At 27.0% G+C, this 23,447-nt stretch overlaps 1 protein-coding gene across 1 annotated transcript; it reads right to left on the reverse strand.

The window, feature by feature from the left end:
• Positions 1–5,218: 5,218 nt before the first annotated feature.
• Positions 5,219–7,939, reverse strand: LOC124921453. The gene is made up of 3 exons (XM_047462117.1): positions 7,809–7,939; positions 7,307–7,675; positions 5,219–5,635 (listed from the first exon to the last, which is right to left on the reverse strand). Exons 1-3 carry the CDS (start codon positions 7,848–7,850, stop codon positions 5,444–5,446), a joined length of 603 nt encoding a protein of 200 aa, XP_047318073.1. The 5' UTR covers positions 7,851–7,939; the 3' UTR covers positions 5,219–5,443.
• Between the last annotated feature and the right edge of the window lie 15,508 nt (positions 7,940–23,447).

Below are 23,447 nucleotides of genomic sequence, written 5' to 3' on the forward strand. Positions count from 1 at the left end.
AATTGGTTTTTGAAAATCAGTTGTATAACGTTTTATTTTAGTCAATTATTCTTCCATTCCTAAGCATGCATAAGGTTTAAGCGTTATTTAAAGAATTGTAAAAATAATTATTTAAATGCTGGTACTTGTTGCTGATGATAACATAGGGAGGAAAGTACCCAAATAACACCCGTAATTTAAAGGCATTAGAGATTAAACATATATCTCAAACAAGCCTTTATCAAAATATTTTTTTTGGAAATATCCCAAAAATATTTTGAAATCATTTTCTAATTTTTTGGGATTTTTAGAAAATGATTTGAGGTTCCTAAATTACAAAAATAATTTTGGATTTTGAAAGTGGGAACCAAACAGGCCTTAGGACTGGTGTCTTAGGCTTTGAGTACGTTTTCATTGGTCGGGGTCCGGGACCCTCCGTTGGACCCATCGGTCCGGGCTAAGAAGCCTCGATCGAGGTGCTAAGGATCCTCGATACTTGACTGGGATTATCAGTTAGGGAGTAAAAACCAATGGTCTTAGGTTAGCCCTAGGCTAACTTTATCGGTCCTAAGTTTGGGAACTCTCGGTCGGGTTCGATATTCCTCGGTCCTTGGTTTGACCTCTCGATCCTAGGTAGAAGTCATCAGTCCTAGGTTCAAGAGTTCTCGGTCCTAGGTCTGACCTCTCGATCAGATGTAAAAAACCTTAGTCGGACCTCTCGGTCCTAGCTGAAGAGCATCGGTTGGACCTCTCAGTCCTCGATGAAGAACATTGGTTAGACCTCTTAGTCTTGCCTAACAAGCCTTGGTCGGACATGTCTTTCCTAAGTTAAATTTCTCGGTCCTCAAGAACATCAAAATTACAGGTTTTGCAATTTTGATGAAGGCTTTGATTCTTCTATCCAAGGGTTTGGATAGCTTCACAAAGCTCTCATTAACATTTAGAACATCATCACAATGTATCAATCGACTTGAGTAATGATTAATTCGTTTAAAATAGTTTATAACAAATAAGTTTTGAAGTAAAAGGAGTTTGCCAATAGTTTCTTTATAATTCATATACTTAATTGATACCAAACAACTATTCATTTGAACCAATTCAAGAACTCAAAACTTTTATTTATTTAAATTTTTTGATTTTGATCAAACATGTTCGGGGTGGATAAAAAATGATCCAAACAGTTGCCAAATATTTTTAGAAACATGTTGAGAAGCTTTTTGAGCTATTGTTCTTGAGGATTGGCTAAAAAATAAAAAACCCGATTTTTTTGATTTTTTAAATTCAAATTTGGGTTTTTCTTTTAAGACCGATTGATCGGTTCTAGCTTTCACAGAAAGCTTAGAAATGATCATAGGATTGATTTTCAATCAAAAAATACAACAATCGGACAACATATAAGCTTATGAAAATCGAAATATAAAAATTTCAAATTCGAACAGTAAGTATGAATTAAAGAGTGATTGAATGCATACCAAGGATTGAAAAACACTTCTTAGACCTTAGGAAAGATTTAGGATGCTCAAATCCAATCTTTAAGTCCTTACACGGATTTTCAAAAAAATCAAAAGTTTAGAGCTTCAATGGCGGATTTTCTGTAAATCGCAATTTGAGATTGAAGACTTGATCTCTTAGCTTCAGATTTGTTCAGGGAGACTATGTATAGCCTCCTGGAGTCGGTTGGATGATCAAGTGGATTGAATTAGCCAAAAATCCAATTAAGCTATTTTGGTTGTTCTTCATCCCATTTGTCGGAATATGAATGATTCATACCTATTGATGTAGTACAAATGATCACCGAAGTAGGGTGATCGTTTAGTTTTCGAATCAACCGCAAATGTGGAATGGAGAAAGTTTCTTCTTTTATCAAAAATCAAAGATGAGACTTCATTTTTATCCCTCCGATGATCGCGATGAAGAAGATGATAGCGGACAAAACAACGTCGTTTTGAGACTGTTGGGCGAACGTGAAACGCGTCGTTGGCATTCCGTTAGCGATCACACACTCCATTAGCATTCTACCTAACAGGCGTCAACTAATTTAGTGCTTCTCAATTGCGCGCTCCTTCATCTGAAGCGGGCTACGCGGACGCATCTGGGGCGCTGAATTTTCATTCGATGGACGCGGTTTAACTATAGTTTTCTTCTAGTGTTTCGGCTACCCCCAATTACAATTTTATTTTTATTTTAAAACTTAAGGGTTTGTTTGAAATTAATTTTCTTTCACCGTTTTGATTTTAATTTTGATTTTTTAAATACACAAAATATTAAAATAAATATGACAAATATTTTGTCCATTTATATATTATTTTGTATACTTTATGGTTAAATAAACAAATTTTAGGATGAAATGGGTACCTCATTTAATTTTAAATTATTTATTTTAATCTTTAGATTTTTTCTAAAATTATTTTAAGATAAAATTAGTACAACATTTATCCCAAATAAATTTATTTTTTTGTTTGACAATTTTCCTTAATTAATTAGTTTTTAATTATCACAAAAATTAATCTAATTAATTGTTTTAATTAGAGTTTGGTCTTGAGTTAATTAATTTGATTTTATTTATTCGAAAATAAATCAAAATAATTATTTTAATATTATAAATTAGGTCCTGTTTCGTTTGGGTGGGGAGTTTGGAATCCACATTTAGTTAAGGTATAGGTAATTCCTAAAAAAAAATTCAATCTGCAAAACAAATTAAAAAATAAAATATAAATTTTATTTTTGATATTTTGATTTTATTAAAATAAAGTCTAAATTTTAATTATAAATACGATATAAAATGTGAGTGTTTACCGATATAATAAAAAATAATGTGAAAACAACTTATTTAATTAAAATTAAGTGACAATTTAATTGTTTACACAAATTTTTAAGACTATTTATTATTCATAATTATATATTTTTTATTAATTAAATTATTATTTAAATTAAAATTATAATTAATTTAAAATTTTGAGTAGCATATTTTTTCTATTATTTTATAAAATAATTGTTTAGTAATTTTTTAATAGATTCAAAATTTATAATAATTTTTTTAATAATACTTAAAATTATAATGTTTAATTATTAATGTTACTGATTTGGTAAAAGTAATAACATAATAATATTAATATTTAGTGTTATTAATTAGTCTTTTAATAATAAAAATAAAAATTATTTATTGTTGTTAATAAAATATTTATTAATTTAAGAGGAGAGAGAAATTGAGAAAAAGAATGAAAAGAAATAATATGACGTCACTTCATTCTAGAAAGAAAAAAAATAGAGAATAAATAATTTTTGTTTATTTTTTCACCAAATTTACAATGTTATTATTTTTTTCATTCTCCCTTCTAAATTTCATCTTCTGTGTCATATTAATAAAGTTAACAAATAAAATAATAATTTTGTTTTTAGATAGATGAGAATAACTACAACTAGTGTTTTCTTAGCCATAGGCTTCTTAAATGATGCAATCAACACCATGGTATAATATATGATGTGGTTTATATTATATAATTCAAATAAAATTAGAAATATTTTTTTTTTTATCAAAAATAAATATATAATTCTTAACAATAAAAACATTGAACTCTTATACAAAATAAAAAATAAAAAATATTCAAGTTTTAACTACTAAAAAGAATTAATATTAAATTCTAATTATTATTATTATTATATATTATAAACCCCTAAAAAAAGTTTAATTAATAAAGTTTAATCCGACATTAATTTTAACTTTAAGAAAAAAATTAAATCTATATTGAAAACACTCAGAATAACTTTTTAGAGATTTATACCTATTTGGAAACACCTCAATACAACAATAATTCATCTAAATCAATGTATAAATAAAATATTAAAAAAGATAATAGTATTTATTTTCCTGGAAAGTCTGAGTATTTTCAAATTGAGTCAATATTTATTTTATGTATAACATATATGATAATTTCTTGTATGTAAATAAACATACAAAATTCAAACCTATAAAAAAAGTTAGGCAAAGTTTCACATTAAAAAGATCTAAACATACATAATTTTTTTCTAATCCTCCATTCTAGGTTGTTTTTCTGATCCTTCATTAAAAGGTTTACATATTACAACCATTAAAAGGATCACCCATGACCCAACTATAGAGAATAATAATAATAAGAAAATAATGATGTTGGTCAACATATTACAATTATTTTTCATAGAGAAGAATAATAAGACTACAACCTTACAAATTTTGATGGTTAAAAGATTTGGAAGTAATTAAATTGGATGTTGGTCAACTAAGATTTCAAAATTTTTGTGATTTTTAGAAATTTATTCAAGAATAAGGTTTTAACTCAAATAAGTAATTTGAATACAAAAATAACATCATACAAAAAGATTTAAAATCTTTTTCATTTCTGTATATTGTACATATAGAACTCTTCCCTCCACAATACATAAGACTTCAGAGTTGAGAAATATATGCTAATTTGCCTTCTTTGTCCAATGCTAAGTCTAGGGCTAGATGAACATTGAAGACGAACAATGAAGAGCAAATAATTGGTGAATGACGACAGTAAAAATGATACGGTTGTAAAAATCGATTACATGCACGCTCAAGATGGTCCGGCTTAAGAGGGTGGAAGAGAATTTAATGGGAAGGAAGATAGGAAAGTAAAAGTTGAAAGAAAATGTTTTAATAGTTTCTAAGAAAAAATTATAAATTCAATTCTTACTTAAAACGTTTTAACCTATAATAAAAAAATTGAGGCATCTAAGATTGAACAAAAATGCTGAGATTGAGTTCTGTGTTATTTTATTCACATTGAAATATAAAGTGAGTGAAAAAGTATATAGATGGATAAGATATTTAAATATATATATATATATATATATATATATATATATATATATATATATATATATATATATATATATATATATATATATATAAACAGTTCAAACTTTTAAAATTTACAATTTAAAAGTATGGGAGTAAACTTCTAAAATATTTAGACCTTTATGGTTTTAATTTATAATCTTAAAATTTATAAATTATTTTGATTTTACAAATATAAATATATTCAATTATTTATAAATTTAAAGATTTTTTTAGTAAAAAAATTTATTAATTATTCAAATAAATGAATAATTGTAATGAAGATATCTTACTCTTTTAAGTAAACTCTAAATTTTAATTATATTGAGTGAAACGAGATTTTATAAACTCTAGATTTTGATTGTATTGAATGAAAAAAGATCTTATATTATATGTGCCTGGTAAACAAACTACATCTCAGTCTTGATTTATCTTCAATAATAATAATATCAGCCAAAGTTAAACCAACCATTGCCTGAAGTTTCTCAACGTCGATCTTTCAAAGACTCGAAATCCAGCATGAATAATATCTATATACAATTTATACACATGGAATGTCTATCCACCCGTTTTCTTCTACGCAGACATAAGAACAAAATGTGTTCCCATTTCGATATTTTCAATCTATCAAGCCGAACTTGAACCACCCGTGTTAATTGAGTGGTAGGTTTTACCTTGTTTTTGTAACGGATTGGAGAGATTGGCGGGCCAAGCGATATTGGGGTCAGGTGGGTATGGCATGGGGCTCGGTTGAGCGATGAACCGTGGTATATGCTCTCCTGGCATCAACACAGAAAGTTCCCTTGCATTAGACAAAATCTGTAAAAAACAGAAGAATTTATTATCATGAATCAGATTAGCTTCAATATTGGTCCACCATATATAACAGTTGATGAAGATGTTAGTTGGACAACTTTCAAATAATAGTATATGTTTAATCACTTTCACATACAAGATTGTCCAATAATAACCAAAACAAACCCACATACATAAATATGTATAATCACTTTCACTTGCAAGATTGTCCAATAATCAAAACACCCACATGATGGGTAGGCCAAAATGAATGGGAGTTCGTTTTCTAGCCAACGAATAAGCTGGGCATACATGTTTCGGGCCAATAAGGTGGTCTCCTTTTTAACAGCAACAGAATTATATAATCAAACCAAAATTTACCAACAAACGTGTTTATTCCTCCCCCGGATAGTCATGATCTCTCACAAGTTCTCTCACAATAAAGACCCGTATAATCAGAGTGTTCTTAGTAGAGTGTTCTTAGTAGAGTGTTCTTAGTGAGACCTGAAACATATAATTTCTTAGGTCCTACATCTATGTATCTATTATTTAACATCAAGCATAAAATATTTAAACAAGAAGATCAAGTAAACAATAATCAAATCTAACTTTTTTATCCGGTAAATAATAAAAAAATAAAAAATTTGAAACAAAATACAATTTCATTGTGAAACATTAAATAAAATAATAGTAAACAATTGTTTGAAAAAAAAGTAGACCTTATCTGGTTAGGGTAATTTATGATTAATCTCAAATAACTGGTATTTCAATACTACATCCATTCATGATCCACTAGAGTAGCTTAAGCTAGTGTCAAAGGTTCGTGCCTAGGAGAGATCCAAAGTCAAGAGATTAATTATAACTAAGAACGTCTTAAGTTGAAGTCTTAAGTTGAAGTGGAGAGGGATGACTTTAGGTCAACAATAGGACTTTTTGCAATTAATACATCGGCCGACCTCAACTGTCGGTTGGTTTATTCTAATTACAGTTGGGTTTGTTTGTTAAAACTTTTGGATAGATTGATGTTGGTGTAAGCCAATTGTGTATATTTTAAGTTAAGTGTTTTATAAGAAGCTATCAAATTGCTTGTATGGATATGAGATGACAGCACCTATTAAAAAAAGAGGGGCTAATTGCACGGAGTAAACCAAAGAAAAAATGGCCCAACGGATGTGCTGTCATCTCAAATTAAATTTCATATCACAAGCTATGATGGAAATATAATATCCAGCCAAGACACAAATAATTCAATAATTGATTATATTTTGTTTATTGTTGGCTAGTCCTAATGCATATCTAAACAAAGACTAAGAAGATTAGACATTTCTTGACTTCACTGTCTCTTCCCCCAATCCCATAATTCATCAATGGCCATACTTCATTAAAAATCTAAACAATAACCAGTAATGGCCAAATTATGCATCATATCTTCATAGGCATGACAGAAATTGCTGACTTTCACAAACTAACTTAAAAAGAATCATCAATCAGTTGGTTACTTTGATCACCAAAGCCCAAGGCCATGCAAATCCAAATGGGTTTTATAAAACAATAAATGGGAATGTGAAGATTCAAGTCATATGTCAAAAACAGAAGAAAAAGGTCACAGAAATGTATTGAGCATATTATCGAACACTTTATAGGCATTTAAAAATATGATGGGGGCAGAAAGAGAAAGATGAAATGATTACTTACTTTGGGAGAAGGAAGATGAATGAACATCCCGTTTAATTGCATCTGGGACTCTACGTCGACAGTGAACCTGCGGCCAGTGGCTGAAGAAGACGGCGGAAGTGGCGGAGACGGCGGCATGTTTATGAGAAATCTCTCAAAAATGGCCATAACAAGAAACATGGAGATTAGAACAGCAGTAGCAACGAACCCAAAAGAAACTGCATTGACAGAGGTGTCAAAATGACTCCAATGATCATCTCTTCCTGTATATAATGGAGATCCAGACGGTGGCCATCCCGAATGATCATGACCTCGTTCACCCATTTTCCCTCTTTCTTTACTTATAAGGATTCGGAAAACTCCATGCAATATGTTGAGAATTAGGTAAACCTAATAAAAAGAACAGAGCCACACCACATCACACCACAAGAAGACAGTCAATTAACAGTGATGAAATCCAAATTTTGCAAAGGCACTCAAAATTTTGCAGAGGAAAAAGAGAAAGGGGGACGAAATAATGTACATGCGGCCTCGCTTTACAGAGAAATGACTGAGCTTTGCACATAAAAAGACATGAACTTTGGGATTTGAATGGCAATTTACAGAGAGAGAGAGAAAGAGAATTGCTCTTTTGTTCTTGAAAGCTTTGAGTGTTCACAAAAAGAGGTTAGGCCTTGTTTGATTGGGGTTATTTTAGTTCTTAACAAGAGTACAATACAAGAAAAAGGAGTTACAAGCAAAACAAAAAAATATTGTAGGTCCCTTTAAAATACTATTTCTAATAGACCATACACATCTTTTTTAATAATTTTTTTTTATAAAATGTTATTTTGTTAGAAAATTAACACTACAAGACATTTATTGCCTTAATTTCATTTACAATATTAATTGCACTTACTTTTTCCCTTTTTATTTTTTGGCCACATTAATGATCTTTACTTAACCTAAAATCTTGTAATTGATAATTGAAATCGTGATATTAAGAATAACTATTACCCTTAGTTGAGTTAAATTCATTCGAAATCATAATATAACTCATCTTATTTAAAGATTTTCATTTAGTATATTTTATTATATTTTTTAACTATTTATTTATTCATTTAATTTATCAATGAAAATATTAAAATATTGTTATTTTATTTTATAAATTTTAAATAGAAACAAATATTATAGTAAATTCAATTAATTACAATGGTTAAATAACCCTTTTTTTTATAATAAAAACAAGATTTCTAAAAATAATCCCAATAAAGGGAAAAACCAATATCAAACAACCAGAGATTCTTTTTGTTTTTTTCAATTGTCTTTTACACTTTGTATATGATCATTACAATAATGTATACATTTTTTCATATGGAACAAACTACCGTATAATATATAAATAGTATTGAACAGAAGATATCAGTTTATTTTGAAGAAATTATAGTTAGAGGATTTACTCAGATTTTATAATGAATAGTCACACTAAATAAATAAAATTAAAAAATTTAAAGTTCATACAAAATCACAAAAATGAAATTCGTTTAAGCAAAACGAAATAAATCATGACATAAAAAAAAATATAAAAAAAAACAAAGACGGTAAATTACGTATAACAAGATAATTAAAATCTTCAAGGAGGGCGATAATCTCCCCGACCAACTATACGAGTTTTCTAAAACGAATTTCGGATAGTGTAATAATAATGGCGTTACAGATTATACGTATTAGTTGAATATAATCACTAGACTTAAATCAATTACTTCTAGTCAAATAGTCCACTAAAAGATAATAAAGATTATAATTCAACTATTCTGAGAATATGTCGGAGAGTTAATCATTATTCTCGAGAATTTACAAACTCGATAATTTATTTAGTACTGTTTTTTTATATTTTTTATGTCATGCTTTGTCAGTTTTTTTTTAAATTTTAAATTTTTAATATACATTTACCTTCTTATAAATAAAATAAAAATAATTCAACTATTTAGACCTACCTTAAATGCATCTAAAATATTAAATTATCTTTTAAAAAAAATAAAATAATAAATCTTATTAATAATGAAATTAATTTACATCATTTGAATGATAGGATAGACAGAGAAGATGTATCCGTTCTCATTTAAAAAAAATACATCATAATTAATTTCATCCATAGAACTAGCTGTTAGTATTCTTGTCTTAAAATAACAGAAAATATATATAAAATGGTGTTACAGATAAATAAAAATAAATAAGATATACAAAGAACGAAATCACCAATTGAGATGTTGATTCGAGGCATGTGCTTAGCACATTTCCCTTAAACAGTTCCACCATCTCCTGTTTGTGCTAGAGTTTATCGTAGATGGCTGTCTCCCAAGGTACAACGAATCTAGTAGTGATTCAGCACCAGAATCACTACACAATGAACTTGACCAACGTACCTGAACTATCACCGGGATCAAAGTAGAATTGTGTGAAGCCACAATTAAAATGATCAATGGAAGGTTTTTTCTGAAAAAACTAAGAAGTAGCTAGCTTCTTGTGATGTTGAAAATAAAACCAATTAAAATTCATTTATGGTGATTGAAGGATAAAAAGCTATGTAATTCCGTAATTGTTATATCTCTCCTTAACAACGTATTATCAATTGAGATATATAAAGATAAATTAGCCAATCAACATAATGACTAATTTTTTAACGTAGGAATAAAATCAATTAATGCAATCAATTGCATTCTCATCAATTGCATGTGAAAGGTTTCAAACGTATGCATTTATCATTGCATTTGATTGAAAATTTCTCATTTGCACATTGATATTAATACCCATTTAACTGACTCATTCAATTAATATTTAATCCAAATATATTATTTATTTTTATGCAATAAGATGCATTATGCAAATAAATTAAACCCCACTTAGATTAATGGAAAAATGCTACATTTTGCTATTTTACCAATGTGGACAAATCCACTAACTCGATTTTATTCTTGGGACTCACCCATTCTCAGAATTGTTTTTGAATTCTCATTTCCATTCATATAATGAAAATAATCTACATAGTCTAAATTCCAACAATCCCCCACATGAATGGAAATTGAAAGATTAACCCGGTGAAGGTTCAATAGTTGAATTCTACATAGGGTAGGTAGGTGTAACCCTTTGAACCTTCCCTTGTGAAAGCATATAACTTTACTAGCTGATTAGTAGACTCGATGTCCTTGAACTATTCTGCCTTTTGTGTAAACGATTACACACTTTCACATAGAATTCTCCCTGATACATGTCAAGCTCTCATGGTTGTGTCCATTTTGGCCATGGAACACGCGCCTGGTTCTGTGAGAGGGTCTAGAATTGAGCCGTGCAATTCCTTCGAAGCGGCCCCACTTCTCCCTCACATAGGTGATCTCTTTGCTCACAAAGAATCATTAAAAGCGATATGCTTATCCTCATCAAAATATATATTGTTTTATTATAGGATTATTCCTCAACAATAACTTTCCGAGTTAGTACAATTAGGTTGTCCCATTGAACCTAGTTCTTGGGATCTCCAGTCTGCATAGGTTGGGTTTTCCTTCATACCAACTTATAATAGGATAATGTCTCAAAAGACTTCAAACTATTTCTCTATTCAATAATTTGATTAGTGGATCCACAATGTTATCTTTGACTTACATAGTCAAATTTGATAACTCTATTAGAGAGTATAGTCTAATGACATTATGTTTAAGACGTGTATGTCTAGACTTGTCACTGACTCTAAGTTTGTCCAATTTCTAATTACTATCACAATAATTAGAAATTTATGTTGGTACATTCTTAGTTAACCTTGGAACATCTTCTAATAAGAAGCATATCATTCGTACATGCTTATCATTTAATTTTTTTTATGAAAATATTGTTTACTTGGCTAACTAGTAGACAAAATGTCTTTGAACTATTCTGCATTCGTGTAAACGATTATATATTTTACATAAAAATATTTTATTTTTCGACATAAGTCAAAAATATAGATTATAACGTTTAATCTATCCATCATAAGATTCTTAGAAGATTTCCATACGTAGATTGCACTTCTAAGTGTAAACATATTCACTTTAAGACGTAAAGTCTTTCATTTAATAATATCAATATATCATTTGATAACAACATGATATTTCGTTTAGTGCAATTCATATCATTTATGGATTTAATCATTTTTATCGTAATTTTCAACGATAGAAATATCGTACAAAAGACACGTAATGAAATAATTTTCATTGTCTTCATGATATATATAATTGTCACATTCACTTTTTAATAAAAGTATGGTCAAATTTTTATATCATTATTATAAAATTTGTTATAAGTCATATCAAGACTTTATAAATTTCTTTTTCATTTATTTCATAAAATCTTTTTGAAGACATTGGCTCTTCAAAGTTTTATGAAAATAATGTCAAAATATGACACGTCTCTTGATTTCAAAATCCTCAAATCTAAAACATCGATTTGAACACCAACTCAGCAAATATAAACAAGGTATTTTCTTGTTATTTTATTTCTTTTTATAAAGTTGCGCAACTTTATCTTTTATAGAGAACATATTTCTCTAACAACAAATAATTTTTACATTTATCATAATATACACAATTATTTTTGTGTTATAATCAATAAAAAAAAAAAATTTGCCCCCACATTCGTGTTGGTATCCTTTTTAAATCACACATATTTGTATGATTTAAATCAATGATTTTCTAATCAAGAAATTGTCACATAGTTCTTTTACAGATTTTTTTGTTATACTTATCACACAATGAATAAGATAACTATCTCATAAATATTTAATTGAATAAAATATAATTTCTATACAAGAGATTAGAATGTTTATTCATATATAAATCATTCTTCACATAATCTCTACATAAGAAATTAAAAATATTTAATCAATTAAAATATTTATTTCAACACTTAATTTCTATAAAAGAAATTAGAATATTTAATCAAATAAATATTCAAAATATCACATGATTTCTACAAAAGAAATCATAATATTTCAAGCATCTTTGACCGAAGTCGCTTAAACATTTATTTCCGGTTGCACGTTTGCATCCCGTAATATCGGCACATTTGCCACATTATTTCTCAAATGAAACACAAATTTTCTTGCAGTTATTACATTTCAAAAACATTAAATTAAACAAGTCTTTATGAAGAAATTGAACCATGTATATCAAATATATAATCTAATAATATAATCAAATCATATGTCATATATATTATAATTAATTTATATATCTTTAAGCAAATACCTTTCTAAAATACATCAATAATTGACCATTTATCTCAAATCAATTATAGAATAATTAATTATTATAAATAATTTATCATGTCATTAATTCGTCAATTTCTTAATTATTAATGACTTTTAACTTTCCACATGAGTTATTGTATACGAAAAGACACAATAATTTTATGAAAAAGTTTAGTATTTTCTATTAAAATAATATTTATTCACGTGTGTATATAAATAACAAGTTAATCATATATATTATGAATTAACACAAATTATCATATTATCAACTAATATGCATGTTATATATATAAGCAATCACTTAGAAACGCAACATATAACAACAAATGTACTTCATATAATTACTCGAAGTAATTATATTATCGTTCTTTGATCGATAATTCATGTGAAGCAACAATACTCAAACCAAATCTCGTTAGATTATTCTCACCAAGATCATTTTTACGAAGATAATTATGACTCACATAGTCGTCTCTTTGAACGCATTAATATAATGATCTTTAACACAAATGACATTCATTTTATGTCATCAAATGACTAATCACACAAGTTCTATAAAAGAAACTCTAACACAAATGACATTCATTTTATGTCATCAAATGATTAATCACACAAGTTCTATAAAAGAAATTAAAATGCTTCAAAATATAAATGACAAAGTCATTTTAGCAAATTAAATTTCTACACAAGAAATCGGTTAAGTGCCCCAATTCATTTAATAATTTCTACACAAGAAATTAGAATGGTTTCAACATCAATGACTAAAATCATTTTAACTAGTCAGATTTCTACAAAGAAATCATTGATCATTCCATTCATCTCATAATTTTTACAGAAGAAATTGGAATGGTTTCAACGTAAATGACTAATGTCATTTCATCACATCCGATTTCTACAAAAGAAATCTACGTAAATGACTAATGTCATTTTATCACATCCGATTTCTACAAAAGAAATCTACGTAAATGACTAATGTCATTTTATCACATCCGATTTCTACAAAAGAAATCTACGTAAATGACTAATGTCATTTTATCACATCTGATTTCTACAAAAGAAATCAACGTAAATGACTAATGTCATTTTATCACGTCAGATTTCTACAAAACAAAACAAAGAATCATCTCATCAGCCAGATTTGAACAGGGAACCTCCCTTCCGTCACACACCGTTACATATGAACTTTGAAACACTGCGCCAATGCGCTATTTCGTTATTGTACCGCTTTTATGACCTTTTGTCTTCTTTCTAGAGACAACTTATACTTCATATTTGATTAGACTCTTTCATTAAATGAATATATACACATTTAAAACGATAACTTATTACCATAATAAGATGTAATATATAAAACAATGTATAAATAAAGATATCATCTCTCTTTATTCATTAAATCATCCTACCATATTCTTATTAATTATATTGCTTAATTAAAAAGAAGGTATATGTTATAATTAATTATTTTAAAACTGAAACTATATGTTTCAATTATAATTAATTTTAACACCATAAATTTTATAAAAATTGAAAGATATTAGTTACTTTCTTATTTTCATTCCTTATTATTAATAACTTAATAACCAAACAAATCTTCAAAATAAAACTAGAACAAATTTAATTATTGTGTTCTAATTTATTTTCTATATAACATTTGTATAATAATATACATAAAAATTTATATCAAAATAAATTAGCTTATAAATTTAAGCTTTAACAACATAAGAACATATGTGTTAATAATCAAATATATTTATATACAATAAAGACTTATCTTTATTTGTTGATTCCTTAATATGAATCTTTTTGCATTTTTCGAAATGAGCATCATCTCTTTCGCAACACCGTGACTCGTATTTCTGAAACATCAAAGACAAAAAAAAATATTCGATGGCGGAAGCTCTTAAATAGCTTAGCACAAAGAAACTGTTTTAAGATTGTTAGTATTCTTGTCTTAAAATAACAGAAAATATATATAAAATGGTGTTACAGATAAATAAAAATAAATAAGATATACAAAGAACGAAATCACCAATTGAGATGTTGATTCGAGGCATGTGCTTAGCACATTTCCCTTAAAACAGTTCCACCATCTCCTGTTTGTGCTAGAGTTTATCGTAGATGGCTGTCTCCCAAGGTACAACGAATCTAGTAGTGATTCAGCACCAGAATCACTACACAATGAACTTGACCAACGTACCTGAACTATCACCGGGATCAAAGTAGAATTGTGTGAAGCCACAATTAAAATGATCAATGGAAGGTTTTTTCTGAAAAAACTAAGAAGTAGCTAGCTTCTTGTGATGTTGAAAATAAAACCAATTAAAATTCATTTAGGGTGATTGAAGGATAAAAAACTATGTAATTCCGTAATTGTTATATCTCTCCTTAACAATGTATTATCAATTGAGATATATAAAGATAAATTAGCCAATCAACATAATGACTAATTTTTTAACGTAGGAATAAAATCAATTAATGCAATCAATTGCATTCTCATCAATTGCATGTGAAAGGTTTCAAACGTATGCATTTATCATTGCATTTGATTGAAAATTTCTCATTTGCACATTGATATTAATACCCATTTAACTGACTCATTCAATTAATATTTAATCCAAATATATTATTTATTTTTATGCAATAAGATGCATTATGCAAATAAATTAAACCCCACTTAGATTAATGGAAAAATGCTACATTTTGCTATTTTACCAATGTGGACAAATCCACTAACTCGATTTTATTCTTGGGACTCACCCATTCTCAGAATTGTTTTTGAATTCTCATTTCCATTCATATAATGAAAATAATCTACATAGTCTAAATTCCAACACTAGCATCTTATGAGGATTCAATTCGCATTTTTTGCATAAACATTTAATTGGTTAGAATGTCCAAATTATGTTCATTGTGAATCCACACATTGAAGAATTATTATCTAGCAATATTCTCTTATTCAAGTAACTCACATCAAAGTCATATTTGGTAGATAATTGTTACGACTCATTTAAAGGGAAGTTGAGACTCATTAAAGTCTTGACATCATAATGCACTAATCTTCCTAACCCAAAGGAAACTCAATCACATAAGTAGGCCTAATTCAAAGAATATTATAGTTGATGAAATATGTTATATTAGTGCATCATTAATTGACAGTTAAAAAACATGTGCTATATTAGTTAAGGATGTTAACGGGTACCCTATCGACGGGTAGTGAAATATCCATCCCAGACCCAATTTTAATTTCACTATCCTACCCCGAACCCGAACCCAACGGGTATCATTACTCCTACCCCATTACTCGATTAAAAAACCTATAAGATTATAAATATTGAATAAAAAAATATAACTTTTATAAATAATTTTAAAATAGTAATATCGAAATAAGAAAATATAAATAAAAACATTACTTGCCTATCTACATACTTATTTGTAAATCTTGAAGATAAATTAGTGTAGAGAAAAAATAGAATGATTTTTTTTTTTTAAAAAAGATAGAGATTAAATATGAAGAATGATGAGAGAGAAATACTATTTTGTTATTAAATAAAAGTTATAGTTGAAAATTTATGTAGAGAAATTATTTTTTGGAGAATATAAAAAATTTAAAGTTGGAGTGTAGTGTATTTATGACAATGTTTAGAGGGAAGTGTGGATAAAATCAAATTAAATGCAGTATTTGTAATGAAAAATATTTGAAAAGTCACACATTAAACTTTAATAAGAAGAATTAATTTTAATATTAATATAATCGGGTATCGAGTATCGGGATTGAGTTTCACACACTTCCCATCCCCATCCCGACCCCGTACCCAACCGGGTACCTTCTCTCCATCCCCATGCCCGACCCCGGCTCCGAACCCGATTTAAAATACTCGAACCCGACTATCGGGTATCCACATATATCAGGTAAGGATGGCAATTTGAAACTGCCCCGCAAAAACCGAATCGAATTACCTCGTTTGGGACGGTTTTCCCCTAAAACTGAACGGGGATGGGGCGGAGATGGTATTTGTGTCCCCCGCCCCGATTTCACCCCGATTATGCCCCGAACACCGTAAACATAATTAAATATATTTAATCATCAATATATTTATTTATTCACTATGTTTTATAAGAGTAGTAAGGTTATTTCTTTATAATAATAGAAAATTTTAATATATTACAATATATATTATATTAAAAAATTCGTTTATATAATTTTATAATTTTTATTTATTTTTAAAAAAAAAAATTATTAACGGTGCCCCGCGGGATTCCCCGAAACCGAAAAAACACATCAAGGGAACAAAGAGGGGCTCGATGTTCCTGGGTGCCTTGATCGGGAGAAAGCACATCAAAGCACTAGTGGATACTAGAACTACCCACAACTTTTGTCGATGTCGCAAATGTGGTAAAGAGACATTTTCCATGTTTGTCGGGATGGATGATGGGGACGGGTTTAAGGGAAAAGAGGAAGTACCCAAGGAAGTCCAGATAGTGTGTGTGGAGGCCTTCGAGGGGCTCAAGGCCAAAGACACCACACAACCATCAACTCCACAAAGTTTGACCTCAAGTTACGTTAGTCAAAGTTAGTCCACATTTACTCTCGTCAAATCCTTAGGAGAGGAAGCAAATCTTGATCGGGCATCTTTGGACGAAGACACCTAGAAGATGAAGAGTATCGATCCAAGATTAAGCCGAGGCGGCCACGACTTAGGTGGGGGAGAATGTTACGACCTATTAGTGTGACCTCATAGTGCGCTAATCTTCCTAGCCCAAGGGAGGCCCAATCGACTAAGTAGACTCAATCTAAGGAATATTATAGTTCAAGGAATGTGTTATATTAGTGCATCATTAATTGACAGTTAAAAGTCATGTGCTATATCAGTACGTCATTAATTGACCGTTAAAAGAAATGATAAATTAGTGAATTATTAATTGTCAATTAAAAGAAATATGATAAATTAGTGGATCATTAATTTAATTGACATTTAAAAGGAATATGCTAAATTAGTGTGTCATTAATGTTGTAATTATAATAAGTCATATAAATATCTCAAAGTATTACATTGTATTCAATATACAATTCTTATTCTTAATCATTTTCTCTCTCTAAATGTTCTTTTTGCAAGGTCTAAAGGCGAGTCGATCAAGCCTAGTATCACACGCCTAGTGTCACACGGGGTCAAGTCAAGTTTTATCCCGTGACATAATGCTGCAAAAGCTTATGGATAGATATGTTATTTTCTTGATTTATGCATGGAACCTTATCCTATAGGTAAAATTTATTGACTTTGTTGTTATACATATATTTATTAAGTTTTTTTTATTGACATAAGAATTATATTACTTTGTTTTTTTATAATATTTTAAAATAGTAAACTTGAAGTAACAATAAGCGTTTACTCCACAATTCTATTATTATGACAACATAAAATGTTTTTTTTGAAAAATCAGTGGTGGTGGAGTCGATGAACTCATTGATATTCTTAAGAATTTCAAGCACTTTAATACTAGATTTTATGTTAGATTTGTTTGTTGGTGAGCATATGTGGTTGATTTTTTCATTTTCTTAAATGATTTATTTTGTTGTGTTTTGAGTGTGTTTGATAACACTTTAGACACTCATACTTTTATAATTTTTTAGAAAAATAAAAATTATTTGGTATGAAAAATAATAGTAAGATGCCTATAACAAATAACTAAAATAATTTATAATTATTTGAAAATTAATATTTTATTACAATCACTGTTATAATCACTTCTAAAAATTATAAAATAAAAAGTGAGAGTGATTTTGTTTTCATTTAATATTTAAATGAAAGATTTGATTGAAATAAAAAAAATAGATGAAAAATAGTAATTTTTTTGATCATTTCAGTTCAAGTTTATAAAATATTTTTAGATAAACTTTTTCTAATGAAAAGAATAAGTTTTGATTTTTAATAAATGAAAATTTTGTTGTAGATGTAAAATGAAAGTTATTGTACAAAACTTAATGACTGTGTTGTAAAATAAATGTACAATAGTATATTCAAGACTTAAATAAATGTATGATTGAGTTGTTATATACATTTTAAAGAAAACTCAATTAATAATTTAATATTTTAAAATATTAATCATAATAATGTAAACACACAAATAAATGACTTGTGTATCAAACGTGACTTTATAAAGGCATTACAATAATTGAATTGGAGAATTTGAGCGATGATGATTTGTAGGGTTTTTTTATGAATGATGATTGAATGCTTTTTATAATGGCTAGATCCAAATGATGACGCTGACGAATTTTATTAATTTTCTTTTGTGCATTTCATTTCCGTGTATCTTTGTCCTTGAAAATTATCTCCCAACTGTGAAGTAGGAGTGAAAGCATAATATAAAAATTCAATGGAACAAGAATTGATCGAAAATTAAGTAGTTAATCGACGATTTCTGCTTAGCTTAGCTGAAGTAATGATGAGATTTCCCCTTTTGAATGTCATATTTAATAACATATTTTAGACAAATTTTAAAAATTCATACAAAAAATGAGAGCATAGTTTATATCAATGTAATGTGGCCTTGATCTAATAAAATGTAACAAAGTAATAAAAAAATATTAATTAATGTATAACAATTTTTGAATTTTCATTCTTTCATGTACCATCTTGGTATATCAAGAGTGTAAATTATATAAAAAGAAACTATATTTGTATGGTATATAATTTTTAAAAAAATTAATACAAAAGAAAATATATATTTTGTTCCTGTAACACAAATAGAAAAACGTGATATGATAGTATAAAAGTTCTTAGAGGGATAAATAATGTTTTTTTCAGCCAAATATTAAATTGTATGTGTTTTTTTTTTAATGAAAGACTTTAAGTCATTTTTAAAAATAATTATTATCCTTTGACTAAAAAAAATTGCACTAAAATTTGTTTTTTTTTTGTGTTAATCTATTGGTTAGCGAAACTTTATGAGTATTAAACTCGTGAACTCTTAAGCTAATCTTATTGGAGGTAAATTATTATTTATCTATTTGATTGAATTTCTTCTTTCAAATAGTTATGATCTCCAATATTGGAGACTAATAAAAAAACATCTCAAATTCATAACTTTTTTCTTTTCAAAATTCTGCATATCAAAGAAAACTAAAATCTTTCATAAATATTGTCCATCTACAAAAGCTAAGTGTGATATTTGAGTATTAACACAAACATAATAAAAAATGGTAGATAATGAGGAAGGTGACTAATTGTTTTAAGTTAGACATAAAAATAAAACAAAATTCAAATTCAGATCAATGAGCAAGACAACAAAGAATTTGTAACGTTTTCAAATCATCTTTATTCCATGATTGGTAAGCAATATGGAGAATGGGAATTAAAAAAAATAAAATAATAATTAAGTATTACATAATCACCTAATCTGATTGAGCTTGTTTGATCTTAGGTTATTTTATTATTTATTTTTATATCATATTACTTATTTTCCTAATTCTATTGAAAAAACGTTAAAATTTATGGTTATGATTGTGAATTCGTGTTAATTTTTTAAATTAAAAAACACTTTAAATAAAATATTAAAATTATTATTTTAAATTTTAAATTTTAATATAAATAACATTTTAATAATTAAACTCAAATAATTTAAAAAACAATTATTTTTTTATTAAATAAAATTTTAATAACTCAGATTTTTTAAAAATAACTCAAGATCAAACAAGCTGTAATTCATATTTTAGTGCATATATTAAACAATTTTGAACGTTTTCATAAAAAAAAATAAAGTTTGGTTTGTATGATTGGGCTAGTGAATCTAATTAACATGTAACAACTGCCTCCACCAAAAAACTATTATTTAATGAAAAAGGATATCTATATATATATAATGATGCTTAATTTTTAAAGTGTCCGGATTGTCGGGTCGAGAGCCGTGGTTAATTTGGATACTTGGGTCGAATTGTGGGTTGACCCGTTTTTAAATTTAAAACGGTTAAAAATAAAATTAAAAATGCTAGAAGTATGTTTCGAACTTGCAACTTAACAAAACAAGTACAACTCTTTAACCAACTAGGCTACAAAGACTTTATATTTTAAATTCAACACCAAATTTGATAAACGCGGGACGTTTTAATATTAATATAAGTTCAACTTTTTAACTAACTAATCTATATATATATAATGATGCTTAATTTTTAAAGTGTCCGGATTGTCGGGTCGAGAGCTGTGGTTAATTTGGATACTTGAGTCGGATTGTGGGTTGACCCGTTTTTAAATTTAAAACGGTTAAAAATAAAATTAAAAATGTTAGAGGTATGTTTCGAACTTACAACCTAACAAAATAAGTACAACTCTGTAACCAACTATGCTACAAAGACTTTATATTTTAAATTCAACACCAAATTTGATAAACGCAGGACGTTTTAATATTAATATAAGTTCAACTTTTTAACTAACTAATATATAATGACGTTGAGTAAATGAATACTTGTGTCGGATTGTTGGTTGACTCACTCATAAACTTAAAACGGTTAAAAATAAAATAAAAAATGTTATCCGTAATTTTTTTTCACGGTTTTTATATTATTACTCGTGCAAATGCACAGGCTAAATGCTAGTTAAAATAATAATGTGTAGGATATGACCATCTCAACTAACCATATAATATTGTATATATCTAATTGAAACTATATTATCTTTTATTTCTTATATGAAATCCCAATAATATATTGTGTGCATCAGGTTATCTTCTCTTTTTTTTTTCTTTTTTTTTTTTCTTTTTTTTATAAGAAGCTTGCATAACATGCCAAGTCATTCTTTTCATTTCCATTTCTAAATGAATTGTAGATTTATTTTTAATACAAGAAACATGATAAGCATACATTTAACTTCTATTTAAAACGTTATAAATAAGTTGTACATCATGTCATTCTTATACCTTTTATTGTTTGGCCTTGCATTATTTTTATACCATTTTATTATCTAAATTTTATATTTTAATTCTTTTTAACAATTTTTTAAAAATAATATAAAGAATTAATATATAAAAAATGTATTCATTTGGTTGTCAGTTAATTTTTTTATAACATTAGTAGTAAGGATAAATATTCAAACAATAAGAGAACACACATTTTTATTTTAACATGATCTTCTCATATGTTAATGTAAATGTTGTATTACATGTGACCAACCCTAAATGACGGTAACCAAGATTAGAACATATATAGTAGTACCTTTTTTTTTCACTTTTTTTTTTATTCAGAAATATATCACTATCTTTATAGTAGTACTCGTTTAAACCGTTCTTAATCAAGAAAATCAAATTTAACAAGTGCTGTAAAAAAACCGTAAAACGATAATCGAACTGAATCGATAGTTTATCGGTTTCATTATACCAGTTAAACGGTTCGATTTTCGGTTAAACTATTATTTTATTGAAAATGCCTAATTTATATTAGTTATTTTTGTAAATATTAGATATATTATAATATTTAATAATTTATATATGATAGTTATTTTTAAATTTTAAATTATAATTGATATAAAATATAATTTTTTTTATCATTTATATAAAATTATAAGAAAATAAATTAAAAAAATAACTGAAATAAATTTAATACTTCATTAAAAAAATTGAATTGTTGGTTCCGGTTAAACCGTTAACCAACCAGTTAACCAACCAGAACCGATAAAGTTAGAACCGGTAAAATTGATACCAATGTCGGTCAATGAACCAATTTGTACAATAATGACAAAACTAGACTTAATCGGAACGATTAATTCATTAACCTACTGGTTTAACGCCTAAATCTAATACTTTTAAATTTAATTGAAGAGAACATTTATAGTTATATATATATATATAATAAAATCAGATGTATTTTCTAATCTATTTTATTTCTACAATAAACCACGAATAAAAAGGGTTTCCTATATATCTATTTTAAATCAAAAGAGTTAGATTGGTATGGAGTTCTAACTCTCTAAATTGTTGTATATGGATTTGACCTTCACATCATAGTGATTTAAATTTCTGAAATGTAACATAAATTATATTATTGATTGATCATACTATTATTCATTATTTAGCTCTTATAATGAACATGAAAAAAATTGATGCCATTTTCTAGTTAGAAAACAGTTATAGCTTTGAAAACAATATTTTATTTCAAATTAAATTCAATCCTAACAAATATATATATATATATATATATATATATATATATATTTATATAATAATAATAATAATAATAATAATAATAATAGTTGAATGGTTGCCCCCGTTTAAACTTTAGAGCACTTTGTAAGTTCGCATTAAAAAGTAAATAAAAATTTATTTACTATGAATTTGAAATTGAAATGGAACTTTCAATTTTTTACTACAGTATTTAACTAATTAAACTATTTATTTATTTATGTTTTTTCAATATTTCACTTCTACGAGATTTGTCTATTTTCTTTTTCAATAAACAACTATCGGACAATAATGCTGTGTTTCATAAAACTTAAAATTTAAAATCTAAATATACTTAATACTTAATAATTTAAATTTCAAGAAATAAAAATTTAAATTAACAAACAGAACCTCTAAAATTTAAATATTTATTATTTCAATTTGATAATATCAAAAATTAATATTTGAATAAATTCATATACACTATTATACTCTTATATATTATATTTTATTAACTAGTATATTAAATTATAATTTGATAACCTAATATATATATATATATATATATATATATATATATATATATATATAAAATAAATAATAAAAAATATTTATTTATAAGAAGAAGAAAGTTTGTTTATTGGAAAATTAATAGGACTTTATATTTATATATAATAATAAATATGAGAGATAATATATATATATATATATATATATATATATATATATATATATATATATTATATATATTATTTTTTA

This window comes from Impatiens glandulifera, chromosome 1, assembly GCF_907164915.1.
Source record: "Impatiens glandulifera chromosome 1, dImpGla2.1, whole genome shotgun sequence".
NCBI classification, from domain to species: Eukaryota; Viridiplantae; Streptophyta; class Magnoliopsida; order Ericales; family Balsaminaceae; genus Impatiens; species Impatiens glandulifera.

Coding starts and splice junctions, on each gene's coding strand:
- LOC124921453 (XM_047462117.1), bottom strand. CDS start 7,850: ATGTGCAAAGCTCAGTCATTTCTCTGTAAAGCGAGGCCGCAT. Junction 7,676..7,808: donor TCTGTAAAGCGAGGCCGCAT/GTACATTATTTC, acceptor TCTTTTTATTAG/GTTTACCTAATTCTCAACAT. Junction 5,636..7,306: donor TTCATCTTCCTTCTCCCAAA/GTAAGTAATCAT, acceptor TGTTTTTTACAG/ATTTTGTCTAATGCAAGGGA.